The 21,927-nt window shown below is 41.8% G+C and overlaps 1 protein-coding gene across 1 annotated transcript; it reads left to right on the forward strand.

The window, feature by feature from the left end:
• Nucleotides 1-625: 625 nt before the first annotated feature.
• LOC311048798 (potassium voltage-gated channel subfamily A member 2) lies at nt 626-2,116 on the forward strand (the record flags this gene model as incomplete). The annotated part of the gene is made up of 1 exon (XM_084062092.1): nt 626-2,116. The coding sequence occupies one exon, from the start codon at nt 626-628 to the stop codon at nt 2,114-2,116; it is 1,491 nt and encodes a 496-aa protein (XP_083918218.1).
• Between the last annotated feature and the right edge of the window lie 19,811 nt (nt 2,117-21,927).

Genomic DNA, 21,927 nt, shown 5'->3' on the forward strand with positions numbered 1-21,927 from the left:
GCATTACATATTCACGCATGGCTTCACTGCAGAAGGTGGACCAGTTCATCTCAATGAATATTGTCCATTGCAGTAGCACATGTCCCAATTCATGAGCCACTTGTGTCTTTCTGCTGGTTAACTCCCAAATGTACCTGCACTGAGGCAATTTATATGCAAGGCAGCTCACTTATTTTCCTTATTAATCTACCCCAGTCAGCTGCAAATACAGCAGCCTCAGGTTTCTCCAGAAATTATTTAATCTGTACTCGACTGTCTCACTCTCATTACAGCTATATGCCATCTCATACATTCAGTTGTTACAGAAGCATGATAAATATTAGTCTCCAGTTCTTTGCCATTGTCATTAGCGTATTCCCAATTTGTTTCTCTTCAGGCACATTTCTGAGATTCTGTTTTATAAACTAATGCAGTACCAGAGTTTTTAATGTGTCTCAGATGTACCTGACCTTGTTGTCTACGTTGTGTCTGTCTGTCTTACATACAGCCAGATCCTAAGTTGCATCCTGTGGCCGTCGGGTCTTTACGGCGTTGAGCCCCCTCCCCTCTCCTGGACCCACCCTGCAGCTTTCCAGGCTGCAGGACCCTGACCCACTGAAAAGTGCAGGCCCCCTCTCCCTGCAGAATGACTGTTGCCACTGGCGACCCCTCAGACGAGGCGGCCGCACAACCGGGGCAAATCCAGGACTACGACCCGGAGGCTGACCATGAGTGCTGTGAGAGGGTGGTTATCAACATTTCGGGGTTACGCTTCGAGACGCAGCTCAAGACCCTCTCCCAGTTCCCAGAGACCTTGTTGGGGGACCCCAAAAAGAGGATGCGGTACTTCGACCCACTGAGGAATGAGTACTTCTTTGACAGAAACAGGCCAAGCTTTGACGCCATATTGTACTACTACCAATCAGGGGGCCGGCTAAGGAGGCCGGTTAGCGTTACACTCGATATTTTCTCGGAGGAGATCCGTTTCTACGAGCTTGGGGCGGAGGCCATCGAAATATTTAGAGAGGATGAGGGTTTCGTCAAGGAGGAAGAGAGGCCCCTCCCTGACAACGAGTTTCAAAGACAGGTGTGGCTGCTTTTTGAGTACCCAGAGAGCTCAGGTCCTGCTAGGATTATTGCCATAATTTCTGTCATGGTCATTCTCATATCCATTGTCAGTTTCTGTTTGGAGACACTTCCCATTTTCCGCAATGACGAAGACGACATGCACAAGGCTCACACAGCTGTATTTAATCCTGAAACCAACACCACTATTATCACCTACACTTCCACCTACTTCACAGACCCCTTCTTTATCCTAGAGACTCTTTGCATTATATGGTTCTCCTTTGAGTTCCTGGTGCGCTTATTTGCCTGCCCTAGCAAATCAGGCTTTTTTGGCAACCTCATGAACATTATTGACATCGTCGCTATCATCCCATACTTCATAACTCTTGGCACAGAGCTTGCTGAGAAGCCAGAGGATGGCCAAGCAGGCCAACAAGCCATGTCCTTAGCCATTCTCAGGGTCATCCGTTTGGTCAGAGTGTTTAGGATCTTCAAGCTCTCACGTCACTCCAAGGGACTTCAGATCCTGGGACAGACCCTTAAAGCCAGTATGAGGGAGCTTGGCCTGCTCATATTCTTCCTCTTCATCGGGGTTATCTTGTTCTCTAGTGCGGTCTACTTCGCTGAGGCAGATGAGCCTGAATCGCAATTTGAAAGCATCCCAGATGCCTTCTGGTGGGCTGTGGTGTCCATGACGACGGTGGGCTACGGTGACATGGTGCCGACCACCATTGGCGGCAAGATTGTGGGCTCCCTCTGCGCCATCGCGGGTGTGCTGACCATCGCCTTGCCTGTACCTGTCATCGTCTCCAACTTCAACTACTTCTATCACCGTGAGACGGAGGGCGAAGAGCAAGCTCAGTATCTGCAGGTCCCCAAGGCTGACTCTGCAGAGGAGCTCAAGAAGAGCCGGAGCGGCTCCACCATCAGCAAATCAGACTATATGGAGATCCAGGAGGCTGTGAACAACAGCAACGAGGACTTACAGGAAGAGAACCTTAAGACAGCCAACTGCACGCTGGCCAACACAAACTATGTGAACATCACCAAAATGCTGACAGATGTGTAGTCATCTGCTCTGGTTGCTGTTTTGCTCCCGATCACGTGGGGCATGTGGAAAGAGCAACTGGGCGTTATATATCTATATCTGCTGGAATATCAAGGCAATAGAATCCAGAACGTCTTCTTCATTTGATGTGATGAGAGATGAAGAAACTTTTTTTTAGAGACCTATGGTCACACCCCCTACCATCCCACCACCCCGCTTCCCAAGTTACCCCTTAAAACCCCTGGCTCACTAATTCTATTAAGTCTAAATGTCCTTTTTTTGCATGGAGTTGGCTTGTCTGTGTGGTTGTTTAACACCAATATTGTAAGCCAACAGTAGTCCACATTAAGTTTAATGAAAAGAAAATGGGAGAAACATAATAGCTGATTCTTTTTTTCTGCTTCTAGAGAAAAACTAAAAACAAAAACAAACTGCTTATTCCATATCCCACTACTCTCCCCTGCACTTCTGAAGAGCCCTATTGCGTGCTACATGTACATATGCTGCTTCTTGGAGCCAATGATTCTGTTTTGTGCTAATCAACTTAAAGATGAACGGACGTGTGTGCCTATAAAGCAAGACCACACCCCTGCTTTGGCCTGTGGTCAACTAGCCTGCTAGAGACGAGATGGATGAAGAATGGCCATCAGCGCTAAGCGTATGGTTTGATACCTTTTACTCCCAGTAGACATCAGTATCTGATGAATGACTGAGAATGGCCCAAGACTTATCTGTGCTTTGGTCTTACATGGATTATGTACTGCAATGCAAGCTTGTCCCCCTTCATTTACACTAAACCGTTCTTACTTCAGAGCTTTGAGGACAACGTGAATGTTTCTTCCTGTTTATTTTATTTTTTTCACTCGGTTTTCACACATACTTACTAACATAGATAGGTAGGTATAAATGTGAGTGAACAGATAACTGTAGTTTCATAGCTATTAGATACTGTAAGTGGTAAATGTAGATTATTGCATGAAGTTCTTAACTGAATGAGAATTTACACTTGTCCCATGACTGCCATTTGCTTCAGCACACCACTGTAGAGTGTCTGTCGGTACACTGCCCTTAAAATCTTGAATCCATCACAGTCTAAAAGGATGCCTAGGGTCTTACAAGGACCGTAAGATATGTTGATTGTTTGTTACTGGATTTCCTAGGGGATAATTGTATTCTCCATTCATCCACTTAATTGTAGGATGTGGTGTTAACACAACATTCCATGTAGAGGTCATTGCTGTTAACGTAATTTGCCAGGTTGCTGACATGTAGAACTATTGCAGCTGAGCTGTGATTACAGGTAAATGCTTAACTCATACTGTAGTTATTTAACATTGATCTCAGTTACAGACCGAAATAGACTTGCACTGCTGTCTTCTGCGGCTGTTATACGATAATGTGCTCGCAATCGAAAAAGAGTACTTTTAAAGACTTGTATAGAATAACACTTCCCCTCTACTGCCTTTATCAAGATGGGTTTACGCTGCTCTCCTAGTGTTGCATGACCTCAGAACATTCCTAGACGCATGCATTTAAGGTCAAATAAGAAAAAGCCTCTGAAACAAAAAAAGAAAATCTACAGTTAATAATGTAGATAATATTTATTTAAATATTATATACAGTATACACATACTTTAACCTGATATAAAAAAAACAATGTTTAACCAATAAGAGGAAGGGAAATTCTTAACACAATATACGCAGATCATTGCCATGTTTTTTTTCTTGTTGTTTTTTAATGAAAATTATAAATCTTGTTTGTTCAGAGCACTATTCCTGTAGAGACTATTCCAGACAGAGTGCCAAAAGCACAGTCTTACTAGCCAGAATTTCACTCTTGTTTTAAATTAGGAGCCAGTGCCTGATTTGGAAAGAGAGTTGTAAAAGTTGGCATGAAATGTAATTCAGGGTCTAGTTCCAGGCTAGCATCCAGCAGAGAATCAAACATTCTCTCAGCCCTGTCAAAGTAATAGTCAAAGGCATTTGGGTCGATATTGGAGGTGACTTTTTAGCCATTGCATAGCCAATATTAGCTAGACTCTTACTTGATGCCAATGAAGCTCCTGCCTTTCTTTATCGTTTCATTGATGTCTTAAGTAATCAGAAAGGTGGTTGTTCAGGGGAGGATCTGTAGCAACTGTCGAAGTGAATACTATGTACTGGCTTGATTTTACTTGACTTCATTATGAGAAATTCACCCCGTAGATTATAGTTTGGGGTTCTTTAACTGCTGCCATTATGTACTCAGGATGCCTCATTTAAATGACTACAATGAGGCTTCTGGAGTAGTCTCTGTCCAAGCCATCTGTCCCATCAAATGTTTTTGAAAGAATTCTAGAGAATTTCAGTAAATAAGCTCAAGCAACATATCACTTATAACTCAAGAGAACTGAAGCAGTTGGAATGGAGAAAAACCTTGGCAGTTATAAGGGGCTGGAACCCTGCATATGTAGAGCCTGGATAATCTTTCAAGAGCATTTTTAGCAATATTCAACATTTTTGTAGAGCTGGTGATATTATGACAGAGGGTATTGTGTGTTTATGGGTGAGGAGATGTTCTAAATTATCTCTCATCTCACAGCACCACCAGTAGACCTCCACACTGTCCGACACAGATCTTTATTACCATAAAATGCAGGTGCACAACTGTGTAGTAGTTTACATTTTGTGTGTGTGTGTGTGTGTGTGTGTGTGTGTGTGTGTGTGTGTGTGTGTGTGTGTGTGTGTGTGTGTGTGTGTGTGTGTGTGTGTGTGTGTGTGTGTGTGTGTGTGTGTGTGTGTGTGTGTGCACGCGCGCTCGTGTATGTATGTGAGAGAGTGAACCCACCACTGAATGTCAGTGTCTTAGCCTGGTTGTACAGCTGCATCTATGCAACAATGTGCAACCACCTGCATGCCAGTGTATTTAGGTTAAACCAAAAATATTTATTTGTCTATGCATGCAAATGCATTTTAATTCACTCCACTTACTTTCCCCCCCATTTAATTGTATTTCTTTTTTAAATTGTTTTCATTTATTGATTTATTTATTGATTTATGTATGTATTTTTTACAATGGACAGAAATTCATGACACACATTGGCAGAGAGCATGTTGAATCTGTTATGTTTGGAATTGGGCACATCAACAAAGAACATTTTACTGTAGCAGCTCATTTTGGAACACACCTTATTTGAAATAGTTGAAAGTCAACAATTGTTCCTCCTATAATAAGCACAAGCGGTGTAATTTCTTATTGTTGTGCTTGCAGATTTATGTCACTAAACTTTTATATTCAATGCATAATACAGAGACAACTTAAATTGCTTTTTAAGGAGCACCACAGCTTCTAAAAAGAAAAGAAAGAAAGAACAACTCTCATGGTTTCAGGGACCCACCAGCAGATTCTCACCATAAAAAGGGTCCCCAACAGTGAATACGCTGAGAAATCTATGCAGAGAAAATTAGTCGACTGAAAGAGCAGAAAACGGAGGAATCAAATCATAATCATTTTATGTTTCACTTGGCACCAATTACTTGTTGACCCCGAGAATTGCCTGGAGTAGCCTAGTTCAGCAAAACAAGTCAATACATTTGAACATTGACAAATAGAATTGCTGTTCTGGTTGATTTACTGTAAGATGTGCTGACACATACTGTATGTGCATCGAATATCTCTATGATCTCTCCAAATTTCATGGTTACAGTATGTTGGAATTGTACTGTGAGAAAAAAAAGGGCCAACCACACCGTGAATGATAACTATAAAGATAACCATAACGGTAATGTTGTGAGCATCCACACTTGTGAACAATACAATTCTGTAAACGTGAGTGAGTGATGTGTTGAACATCACACCCTGTAAATCTGTTCGATTTTGATTGGCTGTCAGTGTTTCTATCGCTCATCAAATCGCTCTGAAAGTGATCCTAACTATATTGTTCACCACTGCCGTTCTGTTATAGTTCTCTCTTTACTCTGCCATCCACTTCAGTTAGAACTGTTTTTAAAACCATGCATTTATGGTTATAGTTATCATTCTTGATGTGGGCAGCTCTTTATAGTCATGTCCCACTTGCTATCACTAAGACACATCTAACATGTGATAGTCATACACATGTACGTATATTTTCTATTTTCAAATGAAAGATGGACTCATGTAAGGTGATGAGTTGATCAATATGCAATTTGTATGCATGTGTGTGTTTGGTGAAGAGATGTTACTCATTATTTGATTTAAGGGCCTGGTAGTATGGCTTCCACTGAAATAATATGTACAGTTACAAAATCCTCCTCCATATCAAGGAGGCCTGAAAACTTCTATCAACTTAACTTGGTACAGTGGATAATGGATTTTCTTTCTATGAAATGAAATGAAATGAGAGGGAAATAATGTGTATATAAAGACATTTATCATAGAGCAAAAACCATGTGCTATATACTGTATGTGAAAAAAGTAGTATTAAACTGCACTTTACAAGACCAAAAGAACAATCTATGGACAAGGAGAAAAAAAGTACTTAAAATGCATATAATCCTTCCAAATGATCATAACCATGATAAAATATCAATATCAATGAAGACAATACTAATTCAAATCAAGCTGTGTTTTGTGTGTTTTATTTTTGGTGTTGGTCTTTGTTCCTGTTTACTGCTCTACTGTGGTTAAAAATAACATGATTTATATCTACATATTCCTGTTCCAAATGGTGTTACCTCAGAACACTTAGAGATGTTCACTTCGTGTTTAGTTTTGAGGCCTGAGGCCGATTCTAAAAAACACCTGCTAAATCCTAACCTAAGTTTTCTGAAAAACTTCTATTTTTGTGTGTGTGTGTTCTATATATATATTTTAATAATTTTGCTACATATTGTTGTTGTCGGGTAGAAACCTTGTATGTCCAAAACTGTTCCTTTTTTATTATTATTTAAAAAACGATTTCAAATAGTGAAAATAGCCGATCTACAAGGGCAAAATGAAAGGCGTTGTGCGCTTGTAAATATGCTATATTCACTACTTTTGTGCAACACTCTTGTATGATGAAGTAGGGCTTTAGTTTACAAAAGAACTTTACAAATTTGAAACTTGGAGATACAATGTTTCTGTCCAACAGTGATGATAGTATATAGTAACAACTAAAATGACAGATGCTTTCCCGGATTGAAAGGTATAACAACGTATAGGATTTCCAGGTCTAAATGGGTTAAATGCCTATTACTATTTTTCACTCCTATGATGTTATTGCACATGAGGCATTTAGCCCACAAGCGATGGCTCGAGGGATCATTTTTAGCTGAGAGACTGTGTTTGAAATGCCATTAATCGATCGAAGGCTGCTTTGTTGTTATTCTTAGGCCATGCAGTCTTTGTATAGCCACGGGTGATGTGCGGAGGCCATTTTCTAACGCCCCCTGGTATCTTTTCTCCTTCTTGCCTTTAAGTGCTCATAACTGTATATTCTCCCTGCAGTTTAAAGAGAGGGCAGGCTGCTCTATTTATAGTTGTTGGTTTTTTTTCTCTGGTGTTGAGGGAGAGATAACAGTATTGGAGCAGGAGAAGAGGAGACAGGCAGGGAGGGAGGATGGGAAAAGGAGAAGCAGGAATAAGGTTCTATATGCCTCCTCTTCACTCTAAGATCATCCTTAAGGAATTGTTCCCGATTAACTTTCTGTGACTCTCCAAGTCCTAGCTGCATTGTATAGTACATCTGGGATGGGAAAGCATCATACTGTAGTACTACAGCATCTACTGTACAATATTATCTTTGTTCCTGGAAGGGTCAGGTGTTAAAACAGTTGGTAAGTGAGTGTAACTGGTTCTATTCCTAAAGAGGCATTTTTGTAGACAGCTGCTGTCTTGTGTTTTGCTATGTATAGTAGTGCATTCTACATTGTCGTGCCCTACCTTTGAATAAGGTTGCGTCCCCATAGACCAACCGACATCACAAGCAAACAACACTAATGCCTGATTTATCGTCACTCGACAGCGCCACGCACTGAACATAGCAGAGCTACAAGCTCTCTACAAGCACAACGAAGACACGCTGTGAGCTTGTATTTCGGCTATTTTATGTGTGCAACACCATCATTAGACAAAGTAAAAATCAGGCTCTAAGGAGAGTATTTTGGCACAGAGAGATAGATACTGTCAGGCCATGTGCTATCTATAGCATCTTCACTGTTGAACGTGACAGGAGCACTGAAGGAGGGGTGGTGTGTGTGTGTGTGTGTGTGTGTGTGTGTGTGTGTGTGTGTGTGTGTGTGTGTGTGTGTGTGTGTGTGTGTGTGTGTGTGTGTGTGTGTGTGTGTGTGTGTGTGTGTGTGTGTGTGTGTGTGTGTGTGTGTGTGTGTGTGTGTGTGTGGGGGGGGGGGGGGGATTATTCTATACTGTACACTGAGTCTCAATACAGCTCGGAGAGTGTCGAAATGAACCCATTAAGCTCTTCAGTTAAATCAACACTCAGGGGTTTTACAGTATCTCTGCTGTAGTCATTAGTGTGTCTTTGATACGATGATGCAGTGCAGTTCTGCTCTGTTGAATCCAGGGCAGAACCAGGCCGGGGCTGACAGGGGGCAACCTGGATGAGACTCACTCAGCAGCCTCCTGCAGGTATCTCCAAGGATACAGGCCATGAGAACACAGGCAGAGGGCAGGTGGCTGCCACAACAGTGTCTTTGAGAGGAATATGTTTGTCTACTACAGTACAGTATGTGTTTATACGGGTAAGTATAGTATGGGCTTGTGTGTGTGTGTGTGTGTGTGTGTGTGTGTGTGTGTGTGTGTGTGTGTGTGTGTGTGTGTGTGTGTGTGTGTGTGTGTGTGCGTGTGCGTGTGCGTGCGTGTGCTTGTGCGTGCGTGCGTGTGCGTTTTGTTTGTCAGACATAGTACCATGCCCACAGGAGCAAGGTTGAGTAATCATATAGGCATGCTCTATGTTCACCAGCTTTTAATTAGAACATGTGCGCTGTGGGACCACCAGTCTCTCATCCAAGAGGGGTTCCCTGGAACATCACGCAGACAGAGACATGTATTTCTACCTTGATATCCAATGAAGGTATTTATTTTTCTAAAAAAAATAAAGAAAAAATGTGGATGTGGATATAAAAAAAAGGTTCAGTTAAAATGATAATATCTCTATTTTGTATTGTGTGTTATACTTATTCAGGCTGGGCTGTGGTAGCAAAAAAAAGATAAAAGGTATTCACTTTTTCCCAGATTCACATAGAATCTGGGACCTTGGTTGGTGGACAAGGTGAACGGGAGAAATCTTTACTGCCCTCTATGGGTGTTGCTGCAGCATTGACATATGAGGTTAGTATGTTCTCCAGTGCCTCTTGCAATCTGGAACATTCACTTGTTAATAAAATGTACTATTTATGTAGGTTAAGAATTTGGGAATGTTTTTGATAAAAACTTGCTGTCCATGTGTTTTTAACTCCAAGCATTACAGTTTCCCCATGCATACCGGTTTCTAATTAATTAGCCATTCAATGGTGGTAAGGAGGCATTGGGTTTCTGGACACAATAGGACACATGTCCACCATTGTCCCTCCCCCTGTAGTCATATGGAGGATCAATACACGGCCCCACTGACACACACACACACACACACACACACACACACACACACACACACACACACACACACACACACACACACACACACACACACACACACACACACACACACACACACACACACAGACCACCCCCGATCACCCCCTACCTCCCAACACACACATGAACACAAACACATTAAGATACTCCTCCCTCCACCTCTTTCTAGGTGACAAATGGCGAGGGTTAAAGCCCAGCCAGCCGTGCATCCCATCTCACAAGGGAAAGTGAAACTGCCAGGCTGCACAGCACAACCAATGCTCATGGGGGCTGACACACACACACACACACACACACACACACACACACACACACACACACACACACACACACACACACACACACACACACACACAGAACAGAACACTTCTGTAGTTGCTGACCAGGTAGCCTAACGGTAACACAACATAATACCATAGCATAACATTTACAGTTAAGTCAATAGGGCCAGGCTGATAAATATTTGATGCCAGTCACTGATTCGTATCTGTAGTTTGATCACTTGATGTTGGTAGATCCCTGATAGATGCTGGATTAATTCACATCTTGTTTAGATATTGATGCCGTATGGAAGATATTTCCAACATGCTAACCCACGGAAAGAATGTCAGAGGCTTAAAATATCCTGCGTGAGTTAATATTTTATCAACATCTTGGTCCCCATGCAGGCGTCTTCCCTGCTTCAAAACACTCTTCTTTGAGATTGAGCGCAGATAACAGGAACTCTGCCATTCCCGCATCATCACATTTTCAACCCGCTACAGTACCTGCTGTTTTCAATTTCCTTTATCATAGCTCGATTATATCATATTTGCAAGTGTCCTTTTTTATCAGACTGATAATATTAGAATAGAGGAATGATAGAGCCACGAGCTACTACTTGACAGGTATTTCGTGTTTAAACTGACAAACTAGATGTGGCAAATCTTCCACTTGAAAATCAGTTACAGTTTTTTTGGTGAGCAAAACAGTCGTACCATGAAGTGTACATAAGGTCAGTGGGTCCATCTGTGTGCCTGTGGGACACACTGAGTATTGCCTGTTGATGCCATATGCTTTTGACGAAAACGGACAGACCCCACGATGAAGCCAGGGTGACAAATATTGATGGTGATTCTTCGTCAAACTACAAAGCCAAAGGCCTGCTGTGTGTGAAAGTAAGTATCCATAGTGCATGTGTGCAGTAGTGGATAAAGTACTCAACCCCAGTTCTTGAGTCAAAATATAGGCTAGACGCTAGAGGATACTCCTGCATGGTCAAATATTACTCACACAATTACTCATACAAATTAAAGTTGCTCAGTCAGATTGAGTTAAAGTACTGGAGCACTTGCTTTTAAAAATACTTAGGCTTAAGTATTAAAAATACAAATTACTAAGTGCATATTTTTGTAGATTGGCTGTTTTCACTATATTTGAAATACAGCTAAGTGGTTCACTCATAATGTAGGCTACTTTTTCCCTTCCTGGAAATGTACTGTAGTGGAGTCAAAAGTACAATATTTGTCTTTGAAATGTAGTGGAGTGAAAGTCATCCAAACATACAAATACTCAAGTAAAGTACAGATACTCAAAATGTTTAACTTAAGTACAGTACTCAAGTAAATGTACCTCGTTACTGTCCACCACTGCATCTGTGTGAGCTGTCTTGGCCCTGTGAAATGGACCTATACGAAATGAGCCAGTTAGAACATTGTTCTGAAAGGCAACGGAATAGAACACACACGTACAACTCACGCTACAACAGCTAATGCCTTTATTATCATGTTTGAAATGTGAGCCGGTGCCTTGTTGACATAATTGCGTTTCTGGGTGGAGCGGTCCTGCCAGGTGGAGGCGATGAGGACAAGAGATAGTGACGGAGGTTCAACTACTTGACATCATTAATTATTCATGTTTGATCAAAGAGAGCTATCCACTTGAATAGGTGTGGGAAAGGGGGCTGAATCCAAAGAAATAAATACTGTTTAAGTACTGGCTTTCATCCTATTTCTACAGCTTGCAATTTGGCATTGTGTATTTATCTCCGCTAAAAGATTATGTTATGTTTCTTGTGTGTATCTTTGATTATTTGACCTGTGTTCTTTTTCCTTTTTCTTCTTACCTCTCCTGCTCTACCCTACGTCTATCCTCTCTTCTCACAAAACCACAAATGATGGAGCGCAGTAGAAAAAAAAATATTTCACCCACTACTTTCCACCTGTAAGCCTGTGACGTGACAATAAAGATGATTCTGTGTGTGTGTGTGTGTGTGTGTGTGTGTGTGTGTGTGTGTGTGTGTGTGTGTGTGTGTGTGCGTGCGTGCGTGCGTGCGTGTGTGTGTGTGTGTCAACTATGTCATTTTTGTGAATTAATAATCGCAGAGCAGTCATCCCTCCAAGCTATGGGATATGCGTCCCACAAGGCTATGGACTGGAACTAGCCATGTCTGGCTCAAGGGATCTATACTACTAACTATCCAATTACAACGCTCCTGTCCCTTCAGCTTATGGGATGTACTAGGCAATGGCAGATAAGCACATACACCGGCACCAGCCGATGTTAAAGTAACCTAAAAAAATTATTCATACGTTCATCAATGCAACAAATACGCCCAAACTCCCAAATCACAATATGTCTGTGCACTTTCATCTCTGTCCGTGCTGTCAGTCAGTCTGTAGTGCCTTTGACAGACCGTGTGCCGACATTCATCAACACATGCACCAAAACTAATATAGCTTAATGCAGTGCTGTCTTGAAATCACAGTCATGTACAGTTGCCGAATGAGCATGCTGGATTTGAAAATTACATGTTTTGGGTGATTTGATTGGGACATCCCTACTGAATGCAAAGTTGTGTCATGCATGTGAATTGGTTGAGAGAGTAATCTGTGTCTTTTCTCTCTCCAAAAAAATATGTTTTCTGGCAAATTAAACAAAACAAAGCAAAACTGCTCCCAGTGTGTAAGGACCTTTACAGGACAAAACATAAAGCCAGCTGGTGTAGCACCACTACGAGGCCCATTTGAAACATGTGGGGTCTAGTGTCTTCCTTGGACTGCTGGCAGCTTGCATGAAAAGGTTGACTGACTGCGATAGGCCCAGCCGTTTCTGATATTAGCTGATCACACGTTAGTGCGCACGCACGCACGCACGCACGCACGCACGCACGCACACACGCACAAAAACATATAATCTCCATCCCCTGCCTTCAGCCTGGCGGAGATAAAAGTAATTATGGAAAAAGCATGGCAGGAAAAATAGGTTTACTAACGATTCAAATACACACACGACAGCAGAAACTGTCCTGTTAAACCCTTTATTATGTCAGTGTTCATTGATAAATCCGCGTTTCATTGCAGCCCGTTTAGAAGCCAGGTTATAATAAAGTGTAGAAAATTTTGCAGGGCACTGCTTAATTTACTGACCAAATTAAGGTGAAAATAGATTTTATTTTATCTTATTCAAACACGCCGAAATGTGATACAAATATTTTATATTAAAAATACAAGGACTTGCTCTATTCTCCCAAAACAGTCATGCCCTGCATGCCAGGGCAACAAAAGAGTTGTTCCATTAAAGACATCGATACCCACTGTTTAATGTCATAAGTCAAAAATAGCAGATCTGCCAGCTCACAACATGTCACTGAGATGTGTTATGAGTTTGTAGATCTGCTACTTTTTGGCGCGCGACATGGCCACACAACAAGGTATAAATCATGTTCAATACCTCCTCACTAACACAGCAGCAACCACAGCTTTTCGGCAATTTTGTGCCACTGACACTGGCATATACAGTATCATTCCTGTCCCGACCAACACGTCGTTGCTGAAGCAAGGAACCAGCACATGGGATTAAAACACAAATATATATATATATATAATATCACAGGAATTACGCTGTATGTTACGGTATACACAGTGGCCTTATGATAAGGCCCAAAGCTTTGAGGATAGCTGAATCCTCAATCTAAATGATCTCTCCGCCCTCTGTACATGTTGTAACGGAAAGAAAGTCATGATGATCCACTAAAACAAAAGAGGACCAGGGACAAGTGTAGGATGTGTCAACTTGATTGATGATCGCGACACGTGCCCCACAAAAAAAAACAGAAACAAGAAAAGCAATGGCTTCCTCTGCTTTTGTCCTCTTCTAGCATATCATTCCTGTATCCTTTGACTTTCAAACAAAGTGTGAATGAGTGTCAAAGAGTGAGGGCAGACAGAGAGCAGCTGAAATAAAGAAAATGGCATAGGACCAGCAAATCCTACTCCCGAGTGTGAAATCTGAGAGAGAGCCATGCAAGAGCACCTGGCAGACAGACAGGTAGGTCACTTACAGGACTCTACCAGCAATGGGAAAATTGAGCCCCATGCTGCACAAACATAAGTGAACTTAAGTTTTTGTCTTGTTACACCAATGGCTGACAAAGCGCTGACACATAGACAGACAGACAGACAGGAAGACAGACACTGTTCCCTGGTGCCTCAATGTGCCGAACACATAATGACAACATCCTGGGTTTGATTTCTGCCTTGGTACCTGTGTGTTACACGACATCACTACTCTCTGTGCTTAACGTCCTGTCTCTCCTGTCTCAATAAAACAGAAGTAGCGTACCTACAAAATAATCTCAGAGATGACAATGAAAGGAAACTATCCTCATGAGAACAGTCAGAACCAGGAGGCTTTTTAAAATTGATCGTCCTGCTGTATAAGTGGGCCTGAAGACAACCAAGTTTGACTATTGTCTTTCTGTCTTTTGTTTTTGCTCTTCATTATCACCTTATGTATTACACAAATCCCTAATATTTGTCTTAAATTACTGTCTGATGGCATAATATCTTACTGCTATTAGTGATGGGAGACTGCATACATAAGAGTTTTGCACTTGAATGTAAATGTAACAGTGAAATGTCAATAAAGGTTTTTGGGTTCTATTATTCTAATTATTATTATCATTTTGTATGATGCAAAGGGCCATAGGACTGGGGTCAATTCACTCTGCAGGTTGTTGATCCGGGTCTAGAGCGGATATGGAAAATGTGTGTGTGTGTGTGTGTGTGTGTGTGTGTGTGTGTGTGTGTGTGTGTGTGTGTGTGTGTGTGTGTGTGTGTGTGTGTGTGTGTGTGTGTGTGTGTGTGTGTGTGTGTGTGTGTGTGTGTGTGTGTGTGTGTGTGTGTGTGCTGTACGTTTGACTATAGTCTGGAGGAGACATTCCTTGCCAAGGTTTTAAAATACCAACCTCTCAGAAATGAGATTGAACAACTTGGGTACAGGTGCAAACTACTTGTGTTTATATTTGGAAGCCTTGGCAACGTCCACAGACAAGTTGTAAGGGGTTTGCAGATGGCAGGAATTCCAAAACCAAAAGCTAAAGCATTAGCAAAATTCTGCTCGATATCTGTGATAATAGGCAGCCGCCACATATGGAGGAGACGCTGCTTCCTGTATCCATAGACAGATCAGACATGTCAATGAGATTCTGAGCTTGTATGTGCATCTACCACTATTTGTGTTCAAGAATTTCTCTTGTAAAATGTGAACATAAATAAATATATTAAATGTGTGTGTGTGTGTGTGTGTGTGTGTGTGTGTGTGTGTGTGTGTGTGTGTGTGTGTGTGTGTGTGTGTGTGTGTGTGTGTGTGTGCGTGCGTGCGTGCGTGCGTGCGTGCGTGCGTGCGTGCGTGCGTGTGTGTGCAAATGAACGGATACAGACGCCGGGCTCTAGATCGGATCACACTGGTTCATATGGAATGCAAACCAAACTTTCAACGGGTAGTCAGGTACTGTGGTTAACATTATTATTGAAATTCTTAATAGGAATAGCCCCTTGAGATGTAGCATCTCGTTTTCGAGGGGATCCTAGGTACATGATACACCCCCCCCAAAAAAAAAAAAAACAGAGGGAAAAATGAGCAGAAGGCAATGGTGACTGTGAGGATTGCTGATTAGGAGGTGGGTGGTATTATTGCTGGCTGAATGCTTTTTCCCTCCGCATGAGTGGCTTCATCAGAACAGAAAGGGAATCTGTTTTGTGACTTGAATGCTTTAAGGAGAAGTTTCTATCAGTAATATAAGGCAGGAGTATTCTCTCAGAGCTGTTTATGGTTATGAATCTGTCATGGAATGTCATCAGGTCATTCCTTTTACCTGAATTAGAATATGATATGCCTGCTTTGGTGTTATTGTCACCATACTGGCATCATGTTTGCCAACAATTATCTCTTGCACTGATCCATGGCATTTAATGAGGGAGTTTAGCACAGTGGCACTGAGGACTGCGGTGTGCAATTTAAACCACATGATCACTTGTTACTTAGGCTTGTTTGTTCTCTTGACCACAAAGTCAAAATGTAATTTAGATGGCATGTTAATTAGACAGATGCTAGGTTCATTGTTTACCTGGTATCCCACAGTTTTAATGTCCAGATTCATATTTTGCTAGTATTTTGTTTAGACTGGCACTACACTGTCTCTCTGCATTTGATGTACGTGTTTACCTCGCTTATTGAAAGTTGCTCTGGATAAGAGTAAATTGTAACAACATTCTGGCCCATGTAATAATAGGCAAACATTTGGCAAAAATAGGCAAGCATTCGTGAAAATAGCAGTTCTTCAAGTTCACGTGTCCCAACGTGATGTGTTGTGAGCTTTCTTTAGGGCTTTAGGGCGGTAGTTCCTGTACTTCTGCTTAGTCTATTTCAGTAGCAGTTCTTGTCTAGCCTATATAGCCAAATTTCTTGAGCACATGCCAGTAGGCCAAGGCCAAGCAAGTAAACCACTGAATATGTCATTGTGAATAGTTTTGTGTGTGAATATTCTTCACATTCTGTGATGTATTATCCTACCATGTACGTGGTGTGTGTGCATGCATGCCTGACTTCAAACTCAGTGCACGCATCAGCAAGGGCCTGGGGGAGTGCGATCCCCGGCATCAAGTCAGTCAGATAAGTAGTTGTCCAGAACTGCCGTCCAACCGATATGCCCATATATAGGCATATCATAATAATACTAATCATTTTTCACCTATAATAACATGCCCAAAATAGAGTTGAAAGTGGTTAAAATATATGTTTTTAGGGTATAGAATGTGCCTCTGTAATGGGAAATGACTGGGGCACACAAAGTACTGCTATTGTAAATTTAAAAAAAAATGTAGTTATATAATATATATATAGTATATATATATATATATCAATAATGATGTGTGGTTGTTCCAAAATTCCAAGCCCCACCTGGACTTGTCTCGTCAAGCCAAACCAATGTGCCTCTGCACACCATTTGGGAATCACTGGTAGACAGCATTACACTAACACTAAGTCAGCAGTCAGCCTCCCACAGGGGCCTCCCAATAAATCCACTCATGCTTTAGGGGGGAAAGGCATTCCCTGTATGATACATGTTACGTATTGCAACCTCAGCAAACACTGTAATAACACTATTTATGTCTCCCATGCCCTTGTACCCTTCTGACCCAACCTTGCATAGTGCTCACGAGTCACGGACATGCAGAGGGGCCTCCTCCACAATATATGATTACTAGACTGGAACAACCGGTGCTTCTACAGTGGCGAATGCTATAAGATTACGAGTCTGGAATGTCTGGGCCTTGCTACCTGACATGCACTTTGAAATCCTGCCATCCCTAATGGATGAGCATAGGGCTTTTTTAGATAGAATTACTAGATCAAATGAGGTGCTCACGGTTTCTGTTACCTGTCATTTTCAACCTTGCCGTTGCGTCTTGAGTACGGTAGTATCTAAATGATTATTCAACATGCATTTGCATATTTGTAACAAAACACTTGGCATTTTGTTTCCCATACTGTTTAATATCTCATTTTATACAGGATTATTAGTTGTAATACATTATAAGATCATTAAGATCATTGTATTATAATCACTGTTATGATCTATTGTAGTGTATTATAATTATCATGGTTGTAATACATTATAATACTTTATACTTTTGCGAGAGAAATAAGCAACCAGGTCTATGAAAACAAGCCCAAAAGAAGCAACTAGGCCGCATGAGCACTAAACCTATATACAAATACATCGGATATTTGAACATTTGAAAACTCTACAAGCTCACAACACGTCGAGATGTGATGCATTGTGAGCTTGTAGATTTTGTAGAGCTATTTTCAAAGCAAAACATTTTTTTATTTTTTATTGTGGCATATTTTCCAAATCCACACAAATCTTGTATGGGGTCAATGGCACAACATATTTTCAGAAGGGGCCCGGGGGAGTCTGTGGACAAATACATATTCATTTGGGGGTCCTTGTCATGAAAATGTTTGATAACCACTGGTTTAAACAACATTAGGAAACAAGCCCAGATAAGCAACTACACTTTAGAAACAAGCCCAAAAATACGCAACCCACAACCACTAATATTTACAAGCAACTTTACAGAAAAACAAGGCCAAAGTCACTTATAATAAGCGGACATGGCAACACTGCTTCTGAATTGCATTGTGCACTTAAGCTGGTCGACTTGTTTGTTTCATTGAGAGAGAGAGACATACAGAGAAGTAGATAATGATTTAATGTCAATCAATAGCGTCCTGTCTCGGTCTCGCGCATATATCACAGGAGCCTTGAACGTTTTCGTGAGACGCTCAGAGCACAGGTCTCCGCCAGGTCAGGTACGTTATTGTGGCCTCCTGGTGGCGCTATAATAAAGGGTGCCATTTCTTCTTAGGCCTTTCACGGCAATATGACACTGCATTCATGATTTGAGGCATTTTGTTCCAAAAATGTGTTTTTAGACCTGCTGGTGGCGCTATAACAGGCCAATGTGAAAAGGGTGGCATTTCTTCCTGGGCCTAGTGGGAATGTGTTTGTGAAACTTCACAGCAAACGCAAGCTGCGTTCATGATTTGAGGCATTTTGGTCAAAACGGCCCAATCCTGGGTTTTGCACAAATCGACCTCCTGGTGGCGCTATAACAGGCCCATGGGAAAAATTTGGGGCAGAGGTTCTGAATTAGCCTGGGAAGCAAAGCTTTTCGGGTCTATGATCCGGTCGGGAGCGGAAGTAGCCCTACGTCACCAGGCGCGTCATCCGCGTCATCAGGCGACCGGATCGTGACAATCCGGAAAGACTTCACCCCAAAATAGGTCCGTCCTAATAAAATCCTTGATGCGGCGTAGTTTTGCTTATTTTTTAAATATAAATGTGAGTGTACTTTCCGGAGACTATTTAGCGTCTGTATTATCCCACGGGGAAATTCTATTCCATTTAAATTGATTGGGGAACCAAAACAAAGCGGCACGGCAAAACCGGATTGCAACAATCCGGAAAATTGGCATCCAGGGAGTGTGTGTGCACAGTTTCGCAGCGACTGAGCCAACGGTGCCGTAGATTAGCTGTTCACAGAAAAAGTGCTCCTCGGAGCACAGGTCTCCGCCAGGTCAGATACGTTATTGTGGCCTCCTGGTGGCGCTATAATAGGCCAATGTGAAAAGGGTGTCATTTCTTCTTAGGCCTTTCATGGCAATCGGACACTGAATTCATGATTTGAGGCATTTTGTTCCAAAAATGTGTTTTGCTAAATGAGACCTGCTGGTGGCACTATAACAGGCCAATGTGAAAAGGGTGGCCTAGTGGGAATGTGCCTGTGAAATTTCACAGAAATCGCAAGCTCGCCATGCCTCATGATTTGAGGCATTTTGTTCAAAACGGACCAATCCTGCAAACTTTGGAAGCCCACCTCAGCCAACGAGGATGGAATATGGAAAATCGGACAGATCTGTGTTGATCACATGACGTTTGGATAAAATCTGTAGGATTTTTTTTTTTATAGTGGTGGCACTATAACAGGCCCAAGTGTGTGTGCACAGTTTCGGAGCGACCGGGCCAACAGTGCCGGCGATTAGCCACTCGCAGGACAAGGGGTAAAACATACTCTCGCCATGCCTTTCGGCCTGGCGGAGACAATAAAAACGAATGTATGTAATGGGTCTGGATCGCATCCTGGTGAAATATCGTGCAATGTGTGATCCCTTTTCGGTGATCAATCGTATAGTGTGAAAACCACAACAATATGACAGCGGATTTTAAGAAAGAGACTCCCCGACCACTTTAAAAGTCCTACAGTGTGTAGCTGCCTCAGGCAGCAATGACCTCCACCTACTGTATGTCCTTACATTACAAAGGAGTGTCAATGACCGGAGTTTCCTACGCATACCTGTGTATTTGAGAGGGGGTAGCCGGCTGGTACTTTAGTGTAATGGAAACGGAGGATATTTTGATGCGGTGCGGTGTGGTGTGGTGACCGTGTGGTGTGGTGTGGTGTGGTGTGGTGTGGTGTGGTGTAGTGTGGTGTGGTGAAAAAAGCTGCAGTCGAAATCCAGCTTAATTAAGAGAATTAGCCTGTGAAATATAAGTGCTACTACTTATAGAAATATGAATGACTATACCATGCCGAAAGCAGTGTTCAACTTGGACAAATAGGAATTGGGACTTTATTTTCCATTGCTTCCATTCCATTGAAGGATTGTGTTCTTTGGACTATATTTTGCTGCAGCTCAAGAGCAAGTATACCGAGGTTAAGCTCCAGGACCTATTGTGGTGGTGCAAGCAAGTAGTACTGCAGATCAAGGAACAAACAGAGCACTTGTGTAAATCGTCACCTCGTGTTTACAGTGCATAGTGTTGCATATCTAGATGACAGCATCAGCAGCAGAAAAACTGTCACCTGATGTTTTTACGTCATTCTCGTAAGAGGTCTAGAATATGGTCTGTCTGTCTATCTGTCTGTCTAATAATATTATGCTGCTACATGCTGATGTCACAAAGCAGAACCACCTTTGGCAATGACAGCCTGAAATGCCTGCAAAGTCAAGGTCAAAGTGAAAGTTAACCACATAAAATGTGCAGTAAGTGATGAAAAGAAAAGTGTTAAATATCTATATATTCTGATACAATCATTGCTATAGAGTGTTTATTCAGTAATAGGGGTCTTCCTGTCTCTCCAGCGTCCCTATAGTGGGCAAATCTAATCCACCGTCATCTTGTGTGGACGGACGGTGGTTAGACGGTGGACGGTGGATGCCAGAAACATACAGTAACATGCCCATATACTGTATGGAGACCACTTTAAATGCAAGCTTCAAATCTAGTTTTCAAAAAAAAAAAAAAAAAGTATATATATATATATATATATATATATATATATATATATATATATATATATATATAAATATTTTAAGTAATAGAGAAAATAGCCAATCTACAAGCTCACAAAGTATTGTGGTGTGACACATAGTGAGCTTGTAGATCAGCTATTTTTGTAAGGTATATAGCCCAAAGCAAATGACAAGAAATTGATTGATTTTGGTGAATCTATTAATTACACCATCACTGTTCATGTGAAGCATTGTTCTTATAGGTGAATTATTGATAAAGCTATTTCCATGTGGACAAATGAGGCGTGGACTGTCACCGCACTAGGACACGCAACAAAGCATGTAGCCTCCATAGTGCTGCGTCAGCACTGAACACTAGGTTTTAGGATATGTGCATTCATTCACAAATTACATACATTGATTGCAAAAGTTTGGACAGGGAAGGCAGTCTATTACGTATTAGACTGTCTTGTTTTCTTCAAATTTACTGAGAGTTAAAGTAAATAACTCTGGGAATAAAAATCAAAATAATCAAAATCGCCTTCCGATAACCACCGGGCTTCCCTATGCGGAAAGACCCTGAACTGTTTTGTGTGTTTTGGAAAAGTTCCATATAATACCTGGCTGACATGCTATCCATGCCTGCAGAAGTACGGTTGAGTGAGTGAGTGAGAGAGAGAGAGGAGAGAGAGAAAGAAGAAAGAAAGAAAGAAAGAGAAAAGAGAGAGAGAGCAAGTCAGTGTCATTCACATGCATGCTGATCGGGAAATTGCTTTGTCAACAGAGAGTGTTGAAGTAAGTTGACAGTGACCCTTCGGGAGGAAAGGATAAGAGGAAAGGAGAGATGGGGAGATATTAGCGGCTATGATACCCTGACACGAGTCCCTGGGCACTGCAGCAGCTGCCTTCACGTGCCTGATGTACTGTAGTAGCCCTTATCTCCATCGTTTGCCTTCTCTTTTTTCACTTTTACTGACGCAAATCACTGTGTGCAAATCACTCTCTGGCTCCATCCCCTCTATGTGTCTCCTCTTGTGTTTTATATTCTGTTGCTGGCTGTTTGTGTGACAGGACGTGCTTCAGCTGCCTGCGTTCTCAATGACATGTCCAG

This window comes from Gymnoscopelus microlampas (assembly GCF_963454915.1).
Source record: "Gymnoscopelus microlampas genome assembly, chromosome: 7".
NCBI classification, from domain to species: Eukaryota; Metazoa; Chordata; class Actinopteri; order Myctophiformes; family Myctophidae; genus Gymnoscopelus; species Gymnoscopelus microlampas.